The sequence below is a fragment of the Canis lupus genome, chromosome 8 (assembly GCF_003254725.2).
Source record: "Canis lupus dingo isolate Sandy chromosome 8, ASM325472v2, whole genome shotgun sequence".
NCBI classification, from domain to species: domain Eukaryota; kingdom Metazoa; phylum Chordata; class Mammalia; order Carnivora; family Canidae; genus Canis; species Canis lupus.
Window position 1 is genome coordinate 35,861,989 of NC_064250.1, and position 21,394 is coordinate 35,883,382.

Genomic DNA, 21,394 nt, shown 5'->3' on the forward strand with positions numbered 1-21,394 from the left:
AAGTGTATCGTATTATACGATGAAGTGATTTTGAAGGTAACTAATTCTATAGTATTTTTATTTTGCACATTTCATTTTTTGATTTGTATCAAAAATATATTCTTGTACAAATGTTTTCTCCATAAAAAGACAAGAAAATGTAATATTTACTGGCCTTTGTTACAAATGTTTTGAAGTATTAGGTTTTCTTTCATTCACTGTTAGAATTTATAAAAAACCAGAATTTTGAGATGAAGAGAAATGGTTGTATACCTCATTCAATTTTCTTTAGAACACAAATATGATAGTGGCTGTATCATTGAAAATTAATGAAGGCTCCATCAATATGGTGCAGTGCCTCTGCATCACTGATTTATATATATTTAATGAGTCTGCTATCCTAATTTCAGGTAACTGAAGCAAACTGCATCTAGCACTAACTCTGATTTACTTACAAACAATTCATTCCATTAAAATATAAATGTCTTGAAACCTACCAATATTAAGGATAATTTCTTCATAAATAATTTTACAGTGTTTACTTTCAGGCTATAGCTAAGTTGTCTCTTAAGAGAGCATCATTTTTTAGGACTGTTTTCGATTATGTTACTGAAATATGTCTTATTTGATCTTATTTCTTGTTACTGATTTGTGGAATTGGAATAGAAAATATGGGAGAAAAACTTTAAAAAGTTATAAGATTGTGGCGTGACGGGGCAGATCTTACATTTTTGAGGTCTGCTGGAGGATATATGAAGAACATTTTAAGGGCATATTTCTATATTCTTTGGCATTAGGAATATAACTTTTATTTATTTTTTATTTTTTTATTTTATTTATTTTTTTTGGAATATAACTTTTAATATTTATATTTATCTTCAGTCTTATTTTAAAATGCTTTATTTTGAGATGTGTATTGTGTTAGTGTATTGAAAAGATAATATTAAAAAATGTTTCTAAAAAATAAGACATTTCTGACAACAGAAAAATATTACATAATATTTTTACAGAGCAATTTATTTTAATTTTTACCTTCTAATTCTTGTGATTCTATTTAGAAATAAATTTTGTATAATGTGGTTTTTATGGAACTGGAATTTGGTGAGCTACATATTATTTTTAAAAAGTGCTCATATTGCCAGTCAAATTAATACATAATTGATATCTTATAATTTAATAAAATATTTTGTTAGTTGATGAAGATTCTTTATCCGTATTGCTCTGTGCCTAATCAGATCATGGTAAAGGGAGCGAGTTTCTTTAGAAAGTTGAGGTTGATAAGTGAAATTTTAAAGACAAAAAATTATTATTTTTAAGGTCGTTTAAATATATTTCTAAGATCTAAACTGTAATATATTGTAATAGATGTCTCTGCATTATTTGGATTATGATGTCTTATTTCTTATAATTGTATTTGGCTTATTCATTAATATTTAATTCCTTATGGAGGTTAATTGCAAAAAGCAGTTTATGTAATGTGTTGTAACTAAATGCAAAAACATACAATTTGAAGTAGGAATGGTGTCAATAATAATAAATTGCTACAGCTAGTATAAGTTTAGTGCTTTTAATTCCCTCTTGGGAAAAACATTATTTGTGCCTCCTATTTGCTTTATATATTTTGGGTTTATATTATTTGGAATTAGAAACTAGCATGTTATGTGTAGAAGTTAGAATGTAATAAGCTAGAAGTTACTTAAATCATGTAGGCCAAGTGGATTGATGAATAAAATACCTCACAGAAGACAATTAAATACTTATGTAAATACTACAAGGTGTTTTGTTTTCTGTCAAAAGGAAGAGTCAGAAATAGTACTTTTTGGCTATGTTCTGTTTACTAGCACTGTTCCCAATTACTGTGTTCATTTATGGGTTTTTGGTTTCTAGATTTTGCTTATAAGAGACATGTTGGTCAGTGGTTAAAAGCATTTCACTTTGAAATCAAAGAAACTTGAGTTAAATCCTTGTGCTACTACTTAACTAGTGACCTGCAGCAAAGGTTTTTTGACTGACCCCTAAGTTCCTAAATCTTTAAAATGGTGCTTAAAAAGGGACGCCTAGGTGGCTCAGTGGTTGAGCATCTGCCTTTGGCTCAGGGTGTGATCTCCAGGGTGAGGGATCTGCATCAGGCTCACTGCGATGTCTATAGGTCTCTGTCTCTGTGTCTCTATGAATGAATAAATAAAAAATCTTTTAGAGAAAAATGGTACTAAGAATAATGCTACCTGTTTTACAGGCTTGTTGTTAAGATTAAGTAAATGGCAACTTGTACAAAGTTGACTTGGCATTTTTATGCCTGGCATATAGCAGCTAATATTTATTGAGTACTTATTGTTATTATTATTAAGAGTGGTAATGTCATTCTTAACTTCTGTAATGTTTCTTTCTGAAAAATTAGAAAATAATTATAATAATAGAGAATCTTAAGTGTGCTGAGAGTACTGGTCAGTCAGATGTATTCATAGCAGTTTCTGTGCATATGTATTTTTTTTGAAAATTAATCACAAATTGGATTGTGCTGCATTAATTTCTGTGCAGTTATTTCATTTATCAATATATTTTGGATAACTTATATTTGAGCATATAAATATGTGTACTTTTTTCATGGTTGCAGTGTATTCCATCTTTTGAGAATGTTTTGGTCTATGTAGCCTATCATATATTAATGGAAGTTTTGGTTGTTTTCCAGATATTCAATATTACAGTTTTTCAGTGCACATCCTTATTTTTGTGTATATGCAAGTATATAGGGTAAATTTCTAACAACAAAATGTGTATTTAAAATTTTTTTAGATCGCTTCTTGGCCTTTTGGCTAAGATCAAATGTAAAATGTTTTTAGATATCACTAATTTTTTTCTTTTTGTTTTTACTTGTTTCACCTTTATTGAGGTGGAATTGACATTTATTAAACTGCACATATTTAAAGTGTATAATTTAATCAGTTTTGACATATTAATAGACCCATGAAGTGATCATTACATTAAGGTAAATAGTTCTGTCATCCTCTGAATTTGCTTATGCCTTTTTGTATTCTTTTCTTCCCTCTGCTCCCATCTTTAGGTAGCAACTGATTTGCTTTGCTGTTATTTTACATAAACTCATATAGTCTGTTTTATTTTTTATTTTTTGGCTTGGCATCTTTGACTCCATTATTCTGAGATTCTTCTATTTTATTGTATCAGTGATTCATTACTCTTTATTACTGAATAGTGTTCTCTTGTATAGATAATACTAGTTTGTTCACTTACTAGTTAATGGACAGTTAGCTTGTTTCTGATTACTAGCATTACAAAAGAGCTGCTATGAACTTTCATTTAAAGACTTTGTATGGGGACGCCTGGGTGGCTCAGTGGTTGAGCATCTGCCTTTGGCTCAGGTCATGATCCTGGAGTTCCGGGAGTTCCAGGATGAAGTCCTGCATCTGGCTCCCTGCAGGGAGCCTGCTTCTCCCTCTGCCTGTATCTCTGCCTGTCTCTCTGTGTCTCTCATGAATGAATGAATGAATGAATGAATGAATGAATAAATAAATGTCTTTAATAAAAAAAAGTCTTTGTAAGAACGTGTTTTTGTTTCTCTTGGGTAAATACCTACAAGTGGCATGTCTGGGATTGTATGATAGGTCTATGTTTAACTTTTTAAGTTTCATAGTTTCTGATTTTACATTTAGATCTGTTATCCATTTGAAGTTAACTTTTGTGTACAGTGTGAAGTTAGGAGTGCTCTTTTTATTTTTTTCCTATGAGGCTATCCTCAAATATATCCAGGGTATCTGGACTATTTGTTGAAATGAATTTCTTTTTCATGGGATTGCCTTAGGATTTTTGTCAAAAATCAATTGGCTGAGTAACTGTGGGTCAGTTTCCAAGCCCTCTGTTTTGTTCCACTGATTTATACCTATCTTAGCTAGTACACCAACGTGTTTTAATCATTGCAGCTTCAAAAAAAATCATTGCAGCTTCACGGTACGTCTTGAAACTAGGAAATATGAGTTCTCTTTGTTTTTTATTTTAAAAATTGCTTGGTTATTGGAGGTCCTTTGCATTTCTATATAAATTTTAGTATCAGTTTGTCAACTTTTGTAAAAATATCTGCTACAGTATTGATTGAGATTGCTTTAAATTTGAGAGTTGTCATTTTGACAATGTTGAGATTTGTCATCTTGACAATATTGAGTATTCAGATCAATGAATTTGATAGGTCTTTTCATTTATATAAGTCTTTAATTTCAAAAATGCATTATGGTTTTCAATTAGAGGTTTTGGACTTTTATTATACTTTATATATTATATTATTATATATAATATTTTATATATTATATAAACTTTTATTATGTTTATTCCTAGATAATTTTTATTTTTTTGGTTCTATATGTGCTGTTTTTTTTAAATTCACTTTTCAATCATTTGCTATTAGTATGTAAGAATACAATAGGTTTTTGTATATTAACTATATCCTGCAATCTTGCTGAATTCTTTTATTCTAATAGTTGATTTGTAGGTTCCCTGAGATTTTCTTATTTATTTATGTATGTATGTGTTTATTTATAGTAATTTCTTTTTTTTTTTTAAGATTTATTTATTTATTCATTTAGAGAGAGCTAGAGAGAGGCAGAGACACAGGCAGAGGGAGAAGCAGGCCCCATGCAGGAAGCCCGATGTGGGACTCGATCCCGGGTCTCCAGGATCACACCCCCGGCTGCAGGCGGCGCTAAACCACTGCGCCACCGGGGCTGCCCTGTTTATAGTAATTTCTACACCCAATGTGGGGCTTGAACTCACAACCCCAAGGACAAAAGTCACATGTTCTTCCAACTGAACTATCCAGGCCCCCCTCCCCCCCATCCACCCTGAGATTTTCTTTTTTTTTTTTTTTAAGTATTTTTTTAAAATTTATTTATTCAGAGAGAGAGAGAGAGACTGAGAGGCAGAGACACAGGCAGAGGGAGAAGCGGGCTCCATGCAGGGAGCCCGATGCGGGACTCGATTCCCGGGTCTCCAGGATCAGACCCCGGGCTGCAGGCGGCGCTAAGCCGCTGAGCCACCGGGGCTGCCCTCAACCGTTTATTTGTATGTTAATCACTGTGAAAGCCTAAATCCAAGAGAGCTCCCTATGATCTAGCCTCCTGATCTTCATGCCCTTGTGTAATTTTTCCCCAAATGGAATTGCTTGGGTGACCAGTTGAATATGGCAGATGCGAAGGTTTGTCATTTCCAAGGTTAGGTCTTAAAAAGACTCTGGAGCTTTCTCAGGGATCATTCGCTCCCGGGAAGCACAGTTTCGCTGTGGTGAGCAGACAAAGGGAAAGGCTCATATCATGAGGAGCTGAAGGCTTCTGACAACAGCCATGGGAATAAGCTATCTTAGATTTTCTGGCTCCAGTCATGTCTTCAGATGACTGCAGCCCTGGCTGATGTCTTGACAAATAACCTGCCACTGGATTCTTGACATTCAGAAACTGTGTGAGATAATAAATATTTATTATTTTAAGTTTCTAGGTTGGAAGGTATTTTGTTACACAGTAACAGGTAACCAATATAATAAAACTTGTATACTATTAGGGATTCTTTTTATGATAGTGGGGATATATTTCTAGGGTCCTGTGTCAAGCCATTGTCATCATGTAGAGCAGTGTTTTTTACTCAAGGACATATAAACTACGTTGATTCAGAAGTAAAGTAATCGGCGAGTGGGACTGCGGCGGCCGGAGGCATGGCAGGGCAGGCGTTTAGGAAGTTTCTTCCCCTCTTTGACCGGGTTTTAGTCGAAAGGAGTGCAGCTGAAACTGTAACCAAAGGAGGTATCATGCTACCAGAAAAATCTCAAGGGAAAGTGTTGCAAGCAACAGTAGTGGCTGTTGGATCGGGTTCCAAAGGAAAGGGTGGAGAGATTCAACCAGTTAGTGTGAAAGTTGGAGATAAAGTTCTTCTTCCAGAATATGGAGGCACCAAAGTAGTCCTAGATGACAAGGATTATTTCTTATTTAGAGATGGTGACATTCTCGGAAAGTATGTGGACTGAAATCATTCTTTCTTAAAACGGCATGAAGCGAAGCTGCCCATTCCAGTGAAGTTGTGAAATCTTGCATCATGTAAATAATTTTCATGTCTCTCTTTTATAATAAACTAATGGTATCCAAACTAAAAAAAAAAAAAAAAAAAAAAAAAAGAAGTAAAGTAATCTAGAGAGAATCAGTTGATGCTGTTTATTGTAGCTGTAAATTGCAAAGGTAAAAAATTTATTATCTTGTCAGCTTTGATAATAAGTCAGTGTTTTTAGTGAAAACCTTGTAAATTTCCTATCATTGACTAAGGTCTTGAATAAATTTTATTAAAAATCCATGAAATAGCAATTTGAGGAGCTAGTTCTTTATAAAAATAGTTTAGTTAGTTTCTTTATTTTTAGTATGCTTCATGCCCAGCATGGAGCCCAATGTGGGGCTGAACTCATGACTGGCAGAGCAAGACCTGAGCTGAGATCAAGAGTTTGATGCTTAACCTTAGATTATTTGATAGACTATTTAGTGGAATATGACATGAAAGGTGTAAGTTTTGTTGATTTCTGTATAGTACAGTATGGGAACCTTTGTTTATAATGAGTCTGTGTCATTGAGAAAAGTTTCAGTTATATTCAGCCAGCACACAACCAGCATACACATTTGCTGAAGACATATTATAGAAAGAGTAACATAAAAAAGTTTTTAAAATGGAACTTCTGCATTTTGGAGTATGCTACAGTTGTCTGGAAAATTAACTGTCAGATAATGTATCATTACTTTTGGAACATGCCTTATTGTACGTGAAATTCTGAATTTATATAGCAGATTAATTAAGAAGTGATTTTTCCCATTACTAAAGAGGCTAAATGTTCAGAAGTGATCACCAAAGAATTTCTTTAAATACGATATTCTTATGTTTTACAACATTTTATGGATTGCTCATCATTTAACAGTTAAGCTAAAGGATGGAAAAATCTTGTTGCCAGTAGTAGGAACTTTTTCCAATTGGAAATCAATTAAAGTAAAATTAAAGGAAGTCCAATTTTTTAGGATTACTGGAAAGATATAATTTGACTCACTAAGGTGACATTCATGTTCTCTATATACCTGTAGCCTAAAGCTGTAGTCTTCTGGGAACTTTAATTATTAATACAAAAATGTGTTTTTATAAAATATAGTTGTGTTTCCCTTAATACCATGTAATTTCCTTTTAAAATGTGTAAATGCCCTTGCAAATTTTTGGACGAAATCTGTTGTACTCTTTTGTTGTACTCTTTGGAAGTAAATGGTTTAAAAAGTATTACACAGTTTTTCTTCAATTTAGTTCTGTCTTATTTAAAGCATTAGTATAACTGTTTCCAAAGGGTTCCTGGCTTGCTTAGTTGGAATTGCATGCCACTCTTGGTCTTGAGGTCATGAATTTGAGCCTCATGTTGGGTGTAGAGATTACTAAAAATAATAAAAAAATAAATAAAAAAAAAATAAAACATTAGTATAACTGTTTGACCTGGACCGGAACTTGATTTTAAATTGTTATCAGCTGTGAATTCTCTAGTGATTGGTTCTCAGATTTCACTAAGCAATCAGGCTATATGACTTATCAGTTTTAAGAAATCCTGTGCAGCTTTCTGCTAATACAGAAATTATTCAGACATCTAACACAGAGCTTCAAGAACATGAAAATTTCTTGTTTGAAACTAATGGCTTAGAAGGTAGTTTCTTTTGTTATATCTGGAAGAATTAATGTCTAAAATTGAAAACTCACACTGATCAATTAATTTCTTACTCTCATTTAGCTCTTTCCTCAGTTTTTGGTTATTATTCTAATTTATATCCAGTTATAGACTATATTCAAGCCAGTATGAAAATTTTATCCAAATACACTTCCAAATTTTGCAGTATTTTTCTGCATTTGTTTCTTTACTGTCTACACACACATACACACACACAAACGTAATAGACTGACATTTTCTTTTTTTTTTTTTCTTTTTTTTTTTTTTTTAGACTGACATTTTCTGATGGTCAATTGAGATATGACATTGAAATGCAGTGTTGGGAGGAGGGACTCTTGGGTGGCTGCAGTTAGTTAAGCGTCTGACATTTGATCTCACCTCAGGTCTTGATCTCAAGGTCATGAGTTTGAGCCCCATATTAGGCTCTACACTGGGTGTTTAGCCTGCTTAAAAAAAAGGTAATGCATTATTCTATTTTGAAAAACATTTTTTTTAACAGATTTTATTTATTTATTTCACAGAGAGAGAGTGAGAGAGCATACATAAGCAAGGGGTGCAGCAGGCAGAGGGAGAGGGAGAAGCAGGCTCCCTGCTTGGCAGACACAAGGCTCGATCCCAGGACCCTGGAAGGCAGATGCTTAACCAACTGAGCCTCCCAGGTGCCCCTTGAAAAAAATTGTTTTTTGTAGATTTTTAAAAATTTATTTATTCGTGAGAGACATGGGGAGAGAGAGAAAGAGAGACAGAGAGAGGGGAAGACACAGGCAGAGGGAGGAGCAGGCTCCATGCAGGGAGCCTGATGTGGGACTTAATCTCAAGACTCCAGGATCACGCCCTGGGCTGAAGGCAGCGCTAAACTGCTGAGCCACCAGGCTGCCCTTGAAAATTTTTTTAGAAGATTTTATTTTTAAGTGATCTCTACACTGCAATGCAGGGCTCGAACTCACAACCCTAGCCAGGTAGCCCTGAAAATATTTTTAATAGACAGTCCCTAAACATTTGACCCAAACAGCAGCCATAAGTTTAGGGTTTTAGGTCAAGATTTTATTTTTTCCTAGAATATGACTCTCATGTTATTTTTAGATTATGTCAGAAAAATATAGGAGACAAACTGTAATTTGATTTCATTTCATACTTGCAAAATATTTACATACTTGTTATCTTAGAAATTTTGGTTATGAGTCATAGAGCTTCTCGTTCTATTCTCAATCCCAGACTATACTGAGAAAAAAGTAAGGGACAGATCATATGAAATAGAAGCTGTTCATGCATTCCTTGGGTTTTAGATTTTTTTCACCCTTCTTCCAGGCAGTGCTCTTTGGTGCTTATTTCAAACTTTCTGTTCTTTTAGCACTTACTCCTAGTAGTGTTGATGATACAAAGTTGAATATGAGGTAATCTTTGCCCAGATGTCTCACAGTTATGTATAGAAGGTAGACAAATAAAATGTTACAATACAGTTCAATAATTGTTATGATAAGTGTTGTTGGAGTCATCTGAGGAGCATAATTTAGATAGTAGGGTGTGGGGAGTATAGTGGCGCCAACAATTATACCAGAGGATCCAAGTCTAAATGTGGAAGTCATTTTTGATTTATGTTCGTGGCTTATATCCAGATGTCACCAAGTCTTGCCCATATTGTCCCTAAATAACTTTTTTTTAAAAAAGATTTTATTTATTTGAGAGAGGGAGAGAGAACACGCAGTGTGGTGGGGTGGGGGGGGGAGAGAGAGAGAGAGAGAGAGAGAGAGAGAAATATCTCGAGAGAGATCGAAGGAGAGAGAAGCAGATTCCCTACTGAGCACGAAGCTGGATGCAGGGCTCTATTCCAGGACCTCCGGATCATGACCTGAGTTGAAGGCAGATGCTTCACTTACTGAGCCACCCAGGTGCTCTCCCCCCAAATAAGTTTTAAATCATAGGTTTTATAATCATTCTATGAGTTTTAAAGGTTTTTTTTTTTTTTACACTTGTAAGAGCAATTTCTACTTTTTTTTTAAAAAATATTTTAAAAAATTTATTCATGAGAGATACAGAGAGAGAGGGAGACACACAGGCAGAGGGAGAAGCAGGGTCCTTGCAGGGATCCCAATGTGGGACTTGATCTTAGGAACCCAGGATCATGTCTTGAGCAAAAGGCAGATGCTCAACCACTGAGCCACCCAGGCGCCCCGCAATTTCTACTTTTTAGGTATTTTATTCTAATAGGGGAATATATTCTCATGTGGATGTAAGTCCTCTAATTAGATTTTATTTAAATAATAGAAAATTGTAACCAGTTTGGATAGGCAGAAGAAAAATGAAACTGAAATGTGAAAGACTAAAGTTGCATACAGCTTTTGTGCAGTTAGATAATACATGTATTCCGAGTGGGTAATACAGGTATATACCTTAATGAAATCATATGGTCATATTAATTTGAAATTTGCATAAATGTGGCATCATAGTATACTCTAACCTTGCATTTTTCAATTAGTGGTAGATCCTGAGTATTAGTGTATACGACTTTACCTCCTTTTTAACACTTAATTTGTATGGATGTTTCTCCTATTGATGAGTATTTAGAAATATGAAATTTTCATAGCTTTCTAAATTGTTTTTTAATAAGCTGTGCCATTTAATTCCCTTCAATGGTATATAACAGTGCCTGTTTCCCAATACACTTTCACAACACTGAGGATATCATAAAGGCTATATTGATTTTATATCTGTTGCTGTCACACCTATTGCGTTTTACATTTGTATTGATCAGTAGGTATCCAATATGATTGTAAGAATACAGAAAAAAAGTATTTTTTTCTTGATGTTAATGCTTTAAGCAAGTGCATAGTGTCAAATTATAGTTTAAAATCATTTAATTTTCTGAGTAATAAAAGTCTGAAAGAACATTTAGAAATACAGTTGTATGAAATGGCTATTGTTTGTAAGCACCTTATCCACCTCTTATTTTTGTAAAAGAGTCATATTACAGTTAGTATGGGATCTGTTCTTTGAGCAGCTGGAAGGCAGGACAAGGAAAAATCATTCTCCTCTTGTCTGGTAAAAAGTACATTGTGCCCTCTGGTACCAGACTTGGGTTTTTTTTTTCAAAGGATAATGGATTCCACACAGGTGAGTCAGTCTTTTGTGTTCTTACCAGGTGCATTATTGGTTTTCATGATGGCAGTCTAGATGTTCTCATTCAGCAGTAGTGTTAGCAAATTCTCCAAAAGAGCACAAAAAAGAAAACCAGAGATTCTCTCATTTTGAGTACAAGAAATGAATTTCCTAAACTTTTTGGCCATTGTACTTTTTCTTGCTAGGTATTTGTGAACTGTGACTCCTTTGAAAAATGTATGTAATATATGTCCCTCCTGTCCGTCCGTCCTTCCTTCCTTCCTTCCACCCTTCCTCCCCCTTCCTCCCCCTTCTTCCCCCTTCCTCCCTTCCTCCCTTCCATCCAATTTAGAACATGAAGCAAAGTGTGTTGACCTACAAGTTCTTTTACTTGCCCATAAACTGGGTTAAGGTAGAGGGGGAAGGATCCCTTGTTACAGAAGGTTATCCGTGTCCCAGGTTCTAGGAATAGGCAAGATTAGATAGTCATCTGCGATTACCAATCATTTGCTATTCACTAGGGCCTCAAATGACAATACTAAAATAGTTGAGGAAAAGAAGTACTTGCTACCTTAAAGTTTGGAATTATCGTTTTTTCAGATTTGCAAGTTGTTTATTTTTCAATTGTTAGCATTAAGGTAGGAAGTTAAACTATCATAGCACTGAAGAGCCTATTTTATGTCCATGTTTAGTAAATATTTCAAACAGTTGCAGTGAAATGTTATTTAGGTTATATTTCTTTTTTGGTACATTTCTTTATAGGGTTATATTTTCCTTTTAAAGTTATGTTGCTTTCATTAAAAAAAATATTGAATACTACTAGGTGGCAAACATACTCATGGTTACAGAATGATACTATCTTTTGCCCTGGTTAATAGGTTTCTTCAGTTATTGAATATAACTGTAAAAGTTTTATGGGTTGCTTTTCCTTTCTTACGTCTTACTTTGTAAATAATAGTTTAAATATGTTTAACTTTTATTCGTGTGGGTTGGCAATTTTTAGTATATATAAATAAATGGCCTAATGGCTAATTGTGGGCTCAAACTGTCTAGATCTGTGAGTTGGTAAATTCTAATTCTGGTACTTTATATTTTGCAGCATTTTGTTTTTTTGTTTTTTTTCAAATTAAATATTCATATGTTCCTATGTTTTATTGTTTCTATTTTTTCTTCAGTTTTTCCCTTTATGTAAATCATCTACTTCTCATGTAGCAAATTGCTACCTCAGTTTGAGTCAGTGACTTGAAGTTTGTAGTGCATCAACTGGAAGACCATAATCTCTTCTTTCTTTTGGAAATCTCATGCTTAATTCTCAGGAGAAAAAAATCCTATAGAATTCTTTTGTGTAATTAGTGTACTTTCTGGGTGAGTCTCATCTTTATGAGAAAATTTTTATTTAGTTCTTTACTCCAGTACTTTGTAATGGAATATAGTTTGTTTTAAATAGATTATCAAGAAAGTGAATGTGGACAGTATTTTAGTACATTCTCTGGTAAAATAGTTCTATGTTATGGTATTCTCTAAGGGGTTTTCTATCAGTTTTACTATGTTTCACTGAAAAATGTGACTATCATTTGGCTAGAAATTTGTACTGAGCTCTGGTATTGTATATAAGCAAAATAAAAAAAGAAAAAACCTGTTTCTTCTAGCCCAGTTTGCAGTTTGGTTTATCAACTGCTGTATAAAGATTATTCTCATATATAAACTTTTTAAAGTAAAAAATAACATATAAATCATCTAGTACAGTTTCCTGCTTTTAATGGATGAGAGAATAGATTTTTCTTTTAATGCTTTTCTGGCACTGAAACTTTGCAAATTCAGGTTGGCCTCTTTCTCGGTTCAACTAATAAGTTAGTGAAATTGAAGAAAATAATATCTAAAGAATTGATTTATACAGTTCTTAGTGCTAATGAAATTTCTTAACTGAGGTTCAAATGGACACTGTTATCTTTATCACTCCTCTCTAATTGTATATTTATGGATGAAATGCCTATTGCTGCATTGCTAGTTTGTACTTAGTATTTTAGTGAATGCAATAGCTATAGCCACTGTCATTCTAAATGAATAAACAAAGAAGAATGGCTTATGCTTTTCCAGAATGTGCATATATGTTAATTTCTTAGGATCATAGACTGTTTACGTTGGAAGAGATCTTAACATCTAGTCCATGTTCCTATCTTACAGGTGAATAAACTAAGGTACAAAGTGGTGAACTGATTTGTCTAATCTTCCATGACCATAAAGTATTGTGTATATTTGCCTCCATTGTATTTTAGTAAAGTTAGAGACCTTAATGCTAACTGACTTCAGTTTTCATTTGGTTAAATTCCAGTTTATGAATGTGTTATATCATCTGCTTTCCTACTTAATGTCAGTTATCAAGCAGTGAAAACTCAGAATTCATGGTGAGTAGTAATTGAGCAGAATCATTTCTGTAAACCTATCATTATCTGTAATTTAGAATTACAATGACCAGGAAGCAGTGTTAGTATAAGCATAGTTTAATACATCTGTATTAATCCACCTGGCAGAGTATAACATTTTAACATACCTTTTAGATCCACAGTGATGGAAAAAAATGATTAAATTGCTTATTGTCAAAACAAAGAACTGCTTTAGATATGGTCATTTAATAAGCTGTTTGCTTCATGTAAACTAGTTTTGCTTAAGCTTCAGAGATATAGTCACATGGATTTATCTTTCAATGACAGTTGTTTACTGTCTGGGTTTATGTTTAATGCAGGTGATGGTGACAGTTTGAGATTCTTGACTCATTGCCCAGCATGGAAAATGATTGGTTTTGTTGGGTATACACACTACTGTCTTTTAATGTTCACTTTTTAATGCAATTAAATCTGACTTGATTATTCTGTCTTTGTAGTGTTATGAAACTGTTATGATATTGTTGTAATCTACCTGTTCAGCTACTATACATGTGTACAATGAAAGGTTTATACATATATGGCACTTATTGCAGTATTGTAAAGTTCAAAAATAGAAAATAAACATCACATTTATACATTTTTATACACTTAAATTGTACAATATTGTCGTAGTCCTCTTTTTCTGGAAGATCTGTTTGTGTCAGTACATTCTTCCTTTTTCCTTGTTTATGATTTTATGTCTGCAATAACAGTGACCAATTGCTAAGGAAACCTCTCTTTTCTATTAATTAGATAGTGAAACTAATTGTCTTATGATATTGTACTGCATACTAGCTGCAAAATAGTCTTATAAATAAGGTAAAACTTACTGTAAATAGTTAATTGGCTATTTGGCTTTAGAACCTATACTTTAGCTTCTTGTTTTATGTTGAATTAATATTAGAATGTGAAGAGTACCTTAACTAAGGCATTAGAGTTGAACTAAAGAAAGTAGGGAGGATTTGAGACATGTTTAGGAGGTAGATTGAAAGGATTTGGTGGTTTGTTGGCTATGAAGGGAAGAAGGGGAGTAGTCTAGGATAATTCTCACATTTGGGATGTTGATGATTAGGTGAAGAATGGGGTTTTGAAGATTCAGTGAATTTCTTTCTGGAACAAGGCAGAGAATGTATCAGTAAATAAATAGGCAAATAACAAGTGGTAATAGCTGAAATATGGATTTTGGAATCTAGGTTGATTATGAAAGACATTGTAACTAGAGTTAGCTGAAGTTAGGAGAAAAAAGTATTGAAGTATTAGAGGTCTGAGTGTGATCAAGGAGAGCAGTGTAGTAATGAGGGATTGAAAGCTGGTAATTCAGGTTGTGACCAGAGTTTAGAATATATTTTATATTTTATTTTATTTTATTTTTATTTTTATTTTTATTTTTATTTTATTTATTTGATGGAGAGTCAGAAAGTGCAAACGTGCAAGCAGGGGGAGCAGCAGGCAGAAGGATAGGGAGAAGTGGGCTCTGCAGGGAGCCCAAAGAGAGTTTAATCCCAGGATCCTGGGATCATGACCTGAGCTGAAGGCAGATGCCTAACAGGCTGAGCCAACCCAGGCGCCCCCAGAGTTTAGAATATGACTAAACAGGCAGATACTGCTGGAGAACTAGTGACAAGAAAGCCAAACAACACACACAAAAAAATTTGAGTAAAAATAGACCATTCTTAAAATTAAGATTTTGGAAAATAGAAGCATAGCCAGAGTAGTTTATTGCTGATGGTTTATATTTAAAGTTAAACTGGACCTAAAATCTTAACCCTCTAGCTCACCTAAGCCATACTGTGCTGTGTTAAAAATTTTTGAGCTTTACCATATGATTGTGGTTTTAGTAGAGGTTGGATGTAACTTTCTTTTAAGTGTAAATACTTTTCTGCATCTATATAATTTAAACCTGCAATCTTAGAAATATGTGTATTTTCTTATACATATATATTATATATTAAATCTTAACATACAAAAGTAGAAATATAACTTGAAAAAATTTCTTTTTTAAAAAAAATTATTTATTTATTTATTTATTCACGAGAGACACACAGAGAGATGCAGAGACACAGGCAGAGGGAGAAGCAGGCTCCATGCAGGGAGCCTGATGTGGGACTTGAACCCAGGTCTCCAGGATCAGGCCCTGGGCTGAAGGTGGTGCTAAACCGGCTGGGCCACCGGGGCTGCCTGAAAAAAATTTTTAATTTTAATTTTTTTTTATTTTAAAGATTTTATTTATTTTTCTTGATAGTCACACAGAGAGAGACAGAGAGGCAGAGACACAGGCAGAGGGAGAAGCAGGCTCCATGCTGGGAGCCCGACGTGGGATTCGATACCGGGTCTCCAGGATCGCGCCCCGGGCCAAAGGCAGGCGCCAAACCTCTCTGCCACCCAGGGATCCCCGAAAAAAATTTTTTAAATGAGTCTCTTTCCAGTATTTACTTTTAGTTATATTCTAAGATGATGATTCGGTTAATGTAAAGGAATTCCAGGTGTTAAGTAATACAAACTAATCCCTTCTCCCCTTTCTGGGCACCCGTTTTGTTTTTCAAGATCTTTTTGAGAAACTTTCAGATATTGGACAAACAATAAATTACTGAACAGTTAATACCATTTGTTATATGACTATTTGGGTTTCCTTTTTGGGAGGTTTATTAACATAGTTTAATAATTTAATTATTAAAAACAAATGTATTGCGTAGATTTCTGTTAGAACTTTAAAACATTACAGTTGACATTTAAAACAAAAAAGAATAAATGTTCTTTAAGAAATAGTAAGTGTTTTCAGATAATATGGAGAGAGTGTAGGGAATTACAGTTCAATAATAAAAACTAATGTTTGTAGGTAAATCAAGTTTGAGAGTTTCTGTTTTAATAAGTTGTTAAGGTTCGGGTTCAGAGATCTGTTTCTCTTATAGTAAACATTTTTAATATAGGAACAGATCAGGGAAATGGTTTCCATATGCTTCTTGAGGTGTTAACAATGCACTTTGGATTGGGAATGCAATATAAACCTAAACTACATTCTGGAAGGTGAGTGGAGGAGCATTTCAATGGTAATATACAAGAAACCCTTGTGCTTTGTGGATTTGTTGTGACTTAGGGTTTTGTGAGTTTCTGGTACATGCAAATTACTCTCCCACAAACCTGGAGTCTAACACACCTTACTTTGGGCATCTTACAGCCTTAGTCTGGCCCAGTATTTTTTACTACAGTTCATCCACTTGTAATCTTTCTTGGATACACTTATTTTTGGCAGAATTGTTTGGGGCCTAATCTCCGGGGCATAAAATATATAGAACAATGAAGATGGCTAGGTGAAAGGAAAAAAACAATCCAAGGATTAATTCATCTGTCTTCTGGGATTTCTAATGATCTTGGAGGCAAGAACAGTTAAGTTTTTGAATTTTGACTAACTTTATCCTGCTTAAAGTTGAATATATAGTATTAATGCCTGTTTATTAAGAGCTCTAAAATATATCCACTTAAAAATCGAATGGTTGTCCTTAATGGTATTTGTAATTTTGAAGAGTTGCATGTTTGATAATTTTCTTCTTGGTTGACTTTTGAAAATCTTGGTTGACCTTAAAAAAATAAAAAAAAAAAAATGTTTTAAGTGATGTGATCCATAGAAACACACGGAAAAAATTCTAATGGGTTTTCTCTTAACAGGATTTTTTCTAATTTTTCTTTCAGGATAACAACAAAGTCTTTTAAGTGTAGGTAGGGCAAGAGAAGGATTAGAATAACCTAGGAAGGTTTTAAAAAGTACTATTACTCCTGTAGATATGCTTACTGTGTCCTAGGTATAGCACTGAATGCTCTTTATTCATTATCTCATTTAATCTTTATAATAAGTCTAATTGGTAGGTACTGTTAATATCCTCTTTTTATGGATGTGGGAATTGAAGCTTAGAGACTTTAAGTAACTTGCCTAAGGTAACAAAACTAGTAAATGGCTCAGCCTGGATTCATCTAGGTCTAATTGGTGACAAATCTGCTTCTAAATCACCATGCTGTAATTTACTTCCCACAAACTCCTTTTGTCTTTCTTTTCTGTATCAGAATGGAGGTCAATGGCGAGGCTGTGTACATTCAAAAAGTTATTCTAGTCCTGAAGGCTATAATGTTGAGTTTACATTAAAAAAAAAAAGTTTTTTTTGGATACAAAAGTATGTGTATAACATGTTTAGCTTTATAAATAATAAACACCTGTATACTTATCACCTAGATTAAGAAATAGGTTATTATAAAAAAAAGTATATTATTGATAAGTTTGAAGACTTTGTCCTTTTTTAAAGTTCTTTAACTTTTAAAGATTTTAAATTAATTTTTAATTTTAAAAATTAAGAATTTTTAATTATTTTTTATTTTATTATTTAATTTTAATTTAAAAAATTTTTTTTAAAGTAAGCCTTATGACTCCTGTGGGGCTTGAACTCAAGACTCTGAGATCAAGAGTTGCACACTCTGGGATGAGCCAGCCAGGCACACCAGGTTTTTCATTTTAATTCCAGTATAGTTAATGTGCAGTGTTCTGTTAGTTTCTGGAATATAGTATTGTGATTCAGCAATTCCATACATTACTTAGTGTTCATCATGATGAGTGTACTCCTTAATCACTATCACCTATTTTACCCATTCCCCTACCATCTCCTCCCTGTTAACCATGTCCTTTCTTTAACATATTTCTTCCTTCTCCTATAGCGATGATTGCTGCCTTGAATTTTGTGTTAATCATTCTTCCTTTTTTTCTTTTCTTTGTAGATTTACTGCATATTGCTGGATCTCTAAGCAGTATATTATTTTAGTTTTGAATTTTATGTAAGTGTATGTATTATATATATGTTCTTAAAAAAATTTTTTTTTGTGGTAAAAAATAACACTAAATTGCCATCTTAACCATTGTTAAGTATAGTTTAGTAGTGTTAAGTATGTTCACATTGGTGTACTAGAGATTTCCAGAACTTTTTCATCTTGTAAAACTGGAACTCTTAAAGCCATCGACATTCAATTCTCACTTCCCCCACCTCCCACCTCCCACCTCCCACCTCCCACCTCCCACCCTTTACAGACACCTTTCTATTTCCTGTTTTTCTAATTTTTAGTACTTTCAATACTTTATATAAAGTGGAATCAAACAGTATTTGTTCTTTTGTGACTAGTTTATTTCACTTAGCATAATGTCCTCAAGGTTTACCTGTTTTTAAGGCTGAGTCCCATGTATAAACCAGATTTGTTTATCCATTCAACCAGTGGTAGACATTTAGGTAGTTTCCATATTTTGGTTATTGTGAATAATGCTGCAATTAACATGGTGGTGCAGATATCTCTTTGAGATTCTGATTTTAATTCTTTTGAATATATATATTGTGCCCAAGATTGCGAATCCGAGAAACCGCCAAGGAGCCGACACCGATGCAATCACACGAGGGTTTATTTACAAGCTCGAGCCTGGGTCCAAGTATACCCGACGCAGTGGAGCAGGGACTTGGACCCCGAGACTAAGAGGTTTAGCAACTTTATAGGGGCCAGTGGCCAATGGGATACGCAGAAAGTTGCACAGTCATGCTGGTCTGCTGAGCCGGATTTCCGGTTTAGGGTGCGTCCTGGTCTTTGATTAGGGCGGGGCAGTGCCCTAGGTAATAAGCAGGTCAGCACAAGGGGGATGCAGCCCAAAATAGAGTCAGTCCTGCTCTGCTTGTCCAGGTGTAGGGGATTTTGTTAAATTTCCTGGGTCCCACATATATATCCAGAAATGGGATTGCTCGCTCATATATTCATTTTTCATTTTTTTGAGGAACTCCATATTGTTTTCCATAGTGACTGCACCATTTTACACCTCTACTAGCAGTGTACAAGAGTTCCAATTTATGTATGTGTTCTTTTTCAAGTTTTTTCAGCATTGTGTTTTTGAGTTGTAGTTTTGAGATTCATCCATGTTGATATATATTGTTGGAATATGTTCATTTTCACTACTGTATGGTATTCCACTGTGTTGTGACTATGCTATATTGCATTTTGTTTTTCCCATTCTGTTAATGGACATATGGGTTGTTTCCAAATTTATTTTTGCCATGGGAAATACTTCCATAACATTTTTGTACTTGTCTCCTGTGTGTACATGGTTAGGATTTCTCTAGGATATACCTAGATTAGAATTGTTGGGTCATAAGGCATGTGCATGTTTAATTTTACTGGGAATTGCCAAATAGTTCTCCAAAGAATTTGTACAGTTTACCCGGGATCGAATCCCACGTCCGGCTCCCGGTGCATGGAGCCTGCTTCTCCCTCTGCCTATGTCTCTGCCTCTCTCTCTCTCTCTGTGTGACTATCATAAATAAATAAAAATTAAAAAAAATAAAACTTGGTTTTTAGTTATATTACTGGAAGGTTTATTTTCCCTTGTTGAACACTTGTTTAGATGAATTAGCATATTTTTAAATGACTTAATGCTACTTTTGATTATATGTGTTTTATAAAGGTATGATCAATAGGTAATTTTAAGATCAAAAGCTAGATATTTATTTATTTAAAAGATTTAGTTTATTTGTTAAGAGGGAGCAGGAGGAGAGAGAGAGCAGGAGGAGAGGGAGGAGGAGGAGAGGGAGAAGCAGACTGCCCTCTGAGCAGGGAGCCCGATGCTGGACTTGATCCCAGGGACCCCAAGATCATGAGCTGAAGGCAGATGCTTAAACCGCTGAGCCACTCAGGTGCCCCCAAAGCTAGATATTTAGATCAGAAACTCTGATTGCATTATTCGTTTCATCACAGAGATAAGCTCATTTTATGTTGATCACAAGTCAGACAGTCTCATGGGTCTAAAAGTAAAAAGCCAACCTGGTGGTTCTTGGTTGTATTCCAGTGCAGTATGTGGAGTGCCAGAGTCCCTGGTAGAAATGAAGAGTAATTCCAAGGCTCTGGGTGACTATATAAACAAATGAGGAGAGGAAGGCAAAGTCTAGGAGCTATTGCTGTTGTTGTTTATTTTAATTTTAATTAAAAAATTTTTTTATTTATTTATTTGTGAGCGACCCAGAGAGAGAGAGGCAGAGACACAGGCAGAGGGAGATGCAGGCTCCATGCAGGGAGCCTGATGTGGGACTCGACCCCAGAACTCCGGGATCATGCCATGAGCCAAAGGCAGATGCTCAACCGCTGAGCCACCCAGGCATCCCTGTTTTTTTTTTTTTTTTTTTTTTTTAAGATTTTATTCATTTATTTGACAGCAAGAGAGCGTCAGTGTGCACACACAAGCAGGGAGAAGGGCAGGCAAAGGGAGAGGGAGAAGCAGGCTCCCTGCTCAATTTGGGGCTCTATTCCAGGACCTTGGGATGATGACCTGAGCTAAATAGCAGACGCTCAACCAACTGAGCCATCTAGGCGCCCCAGTGCTGGGAAAATTTATGATCATTTCTATATCAGTAGTTTTTTGTTTATAGCTAGTTGTATGGTCTGTTGTTGTGCCATTAAAGTGTTCAGTTGAAAAAAGGTACATTAAGAATGTATGTTATCTACAGAGGCATATTCTGGTGGGGAGATTAGGATGAGAAACAAAGTAAACTTCCTAAGTGTAACATCCATGCAAATGGGTAGATGATTGATTGTGCCTAGTCTGCTGAATTTAATGAGGTGGGTTAGGACTATACTAAAAGAAATTTGAGAGTTCATTTTTTTGGCAATAGCCCAAGGATTGCACACAGGCCTCAGGGTCTTTGCTGAACCTAAACTGATACTGAATTTGTTTGGATTCTTTATAAGATCCTTATTCACTAGTCAGCCCAGTTTCTGCTTCATGCTCATTCTACCCACTTTCAGTGATTTAGTTTTGGCTGCAAATCTTTTTTTTTTTAAAGATTTATTTATTCATTTGAGAGAGTGCATGCAAGCACATGTGGGCCAGGGAGTGGGGGAGAGGGGCAGAGGATGAGGGAGAGTATCTTAAGGAGACTCCCTTGTGAGCTTGAAGCCTGATGCAGGAGTTTGGTCTCATGACGCTGAGATCATTACTTGAGCCAAAATCAAGAGTCAGATGCATAAATGACTGAGCCACCCAGGCACCCCTTGGTTGCAAATCTATGAAAGATTATTTGCCACAGGGTGTGAATTGACATTGAAACCTGGGGACTTGAAGTGCAATTTCCATCTCTTGTAAGAAAGAGTGTATGAGAGTTGG

The 21,394-nt window shown here is 34.7% G+C and overlaps 2 protein-coding genes across 8 annotated transcripts in view; both read left to right on the forward strand.

The window, feature by feature from the left end:
- The window catches only part of MNAT1 (MNAT1 component of CDK activating kinase), a 188,449-nt gene that overhangs the window by 15,750 nt on the left and 151,305 nt on the right, over nt 1–21,394 (forward strand). For 4 of the 7 annotated variants that reach the window (XM_049113231.1, XM_025444292.3, XM_025444298.3 and 1 more), the window contains exon 2: nt 17,986–18,042. The exons of the other annotated variants lie outside the window; for them this stretch is intronic. In XM_049113231.1, coding sequence (XP_048969188.1) covers nt 17,986–18,042 — 57 coding nt within the window. The remainder of the gene's footprint in view (nt 1–17,985; nt 18,043–21,394) is intronic. 7 annotated transcript variants of the gene reach the window in all.
- LOC112658081 (10 kDa heat shock protein, mitochondrial) lies at nt 5,118–6,124 on the forward strand. The gene has a single exon (XM_025444301.3). The coding sequence runs from the start codon at nt 5,690–5,692 to the stop codon at nt 5,996–5,998; it is 309 nt and encodes a 102-aa protein (XP_025300086.1). The 5' UTR covers nt 5,118–5,689; the 3' UTR covers nt 5,999–6,124.

Bases quoted from the DNA above. Each gene is read 5' to 3' on its own strand.
- LOC112658081 (XM_025444301.3), top strand. From the start codon at position 5,690: ATGGCAGGGCAGGCGTTTAGGAAGTTTCTTCCCCTCTTTGACCGGGTT.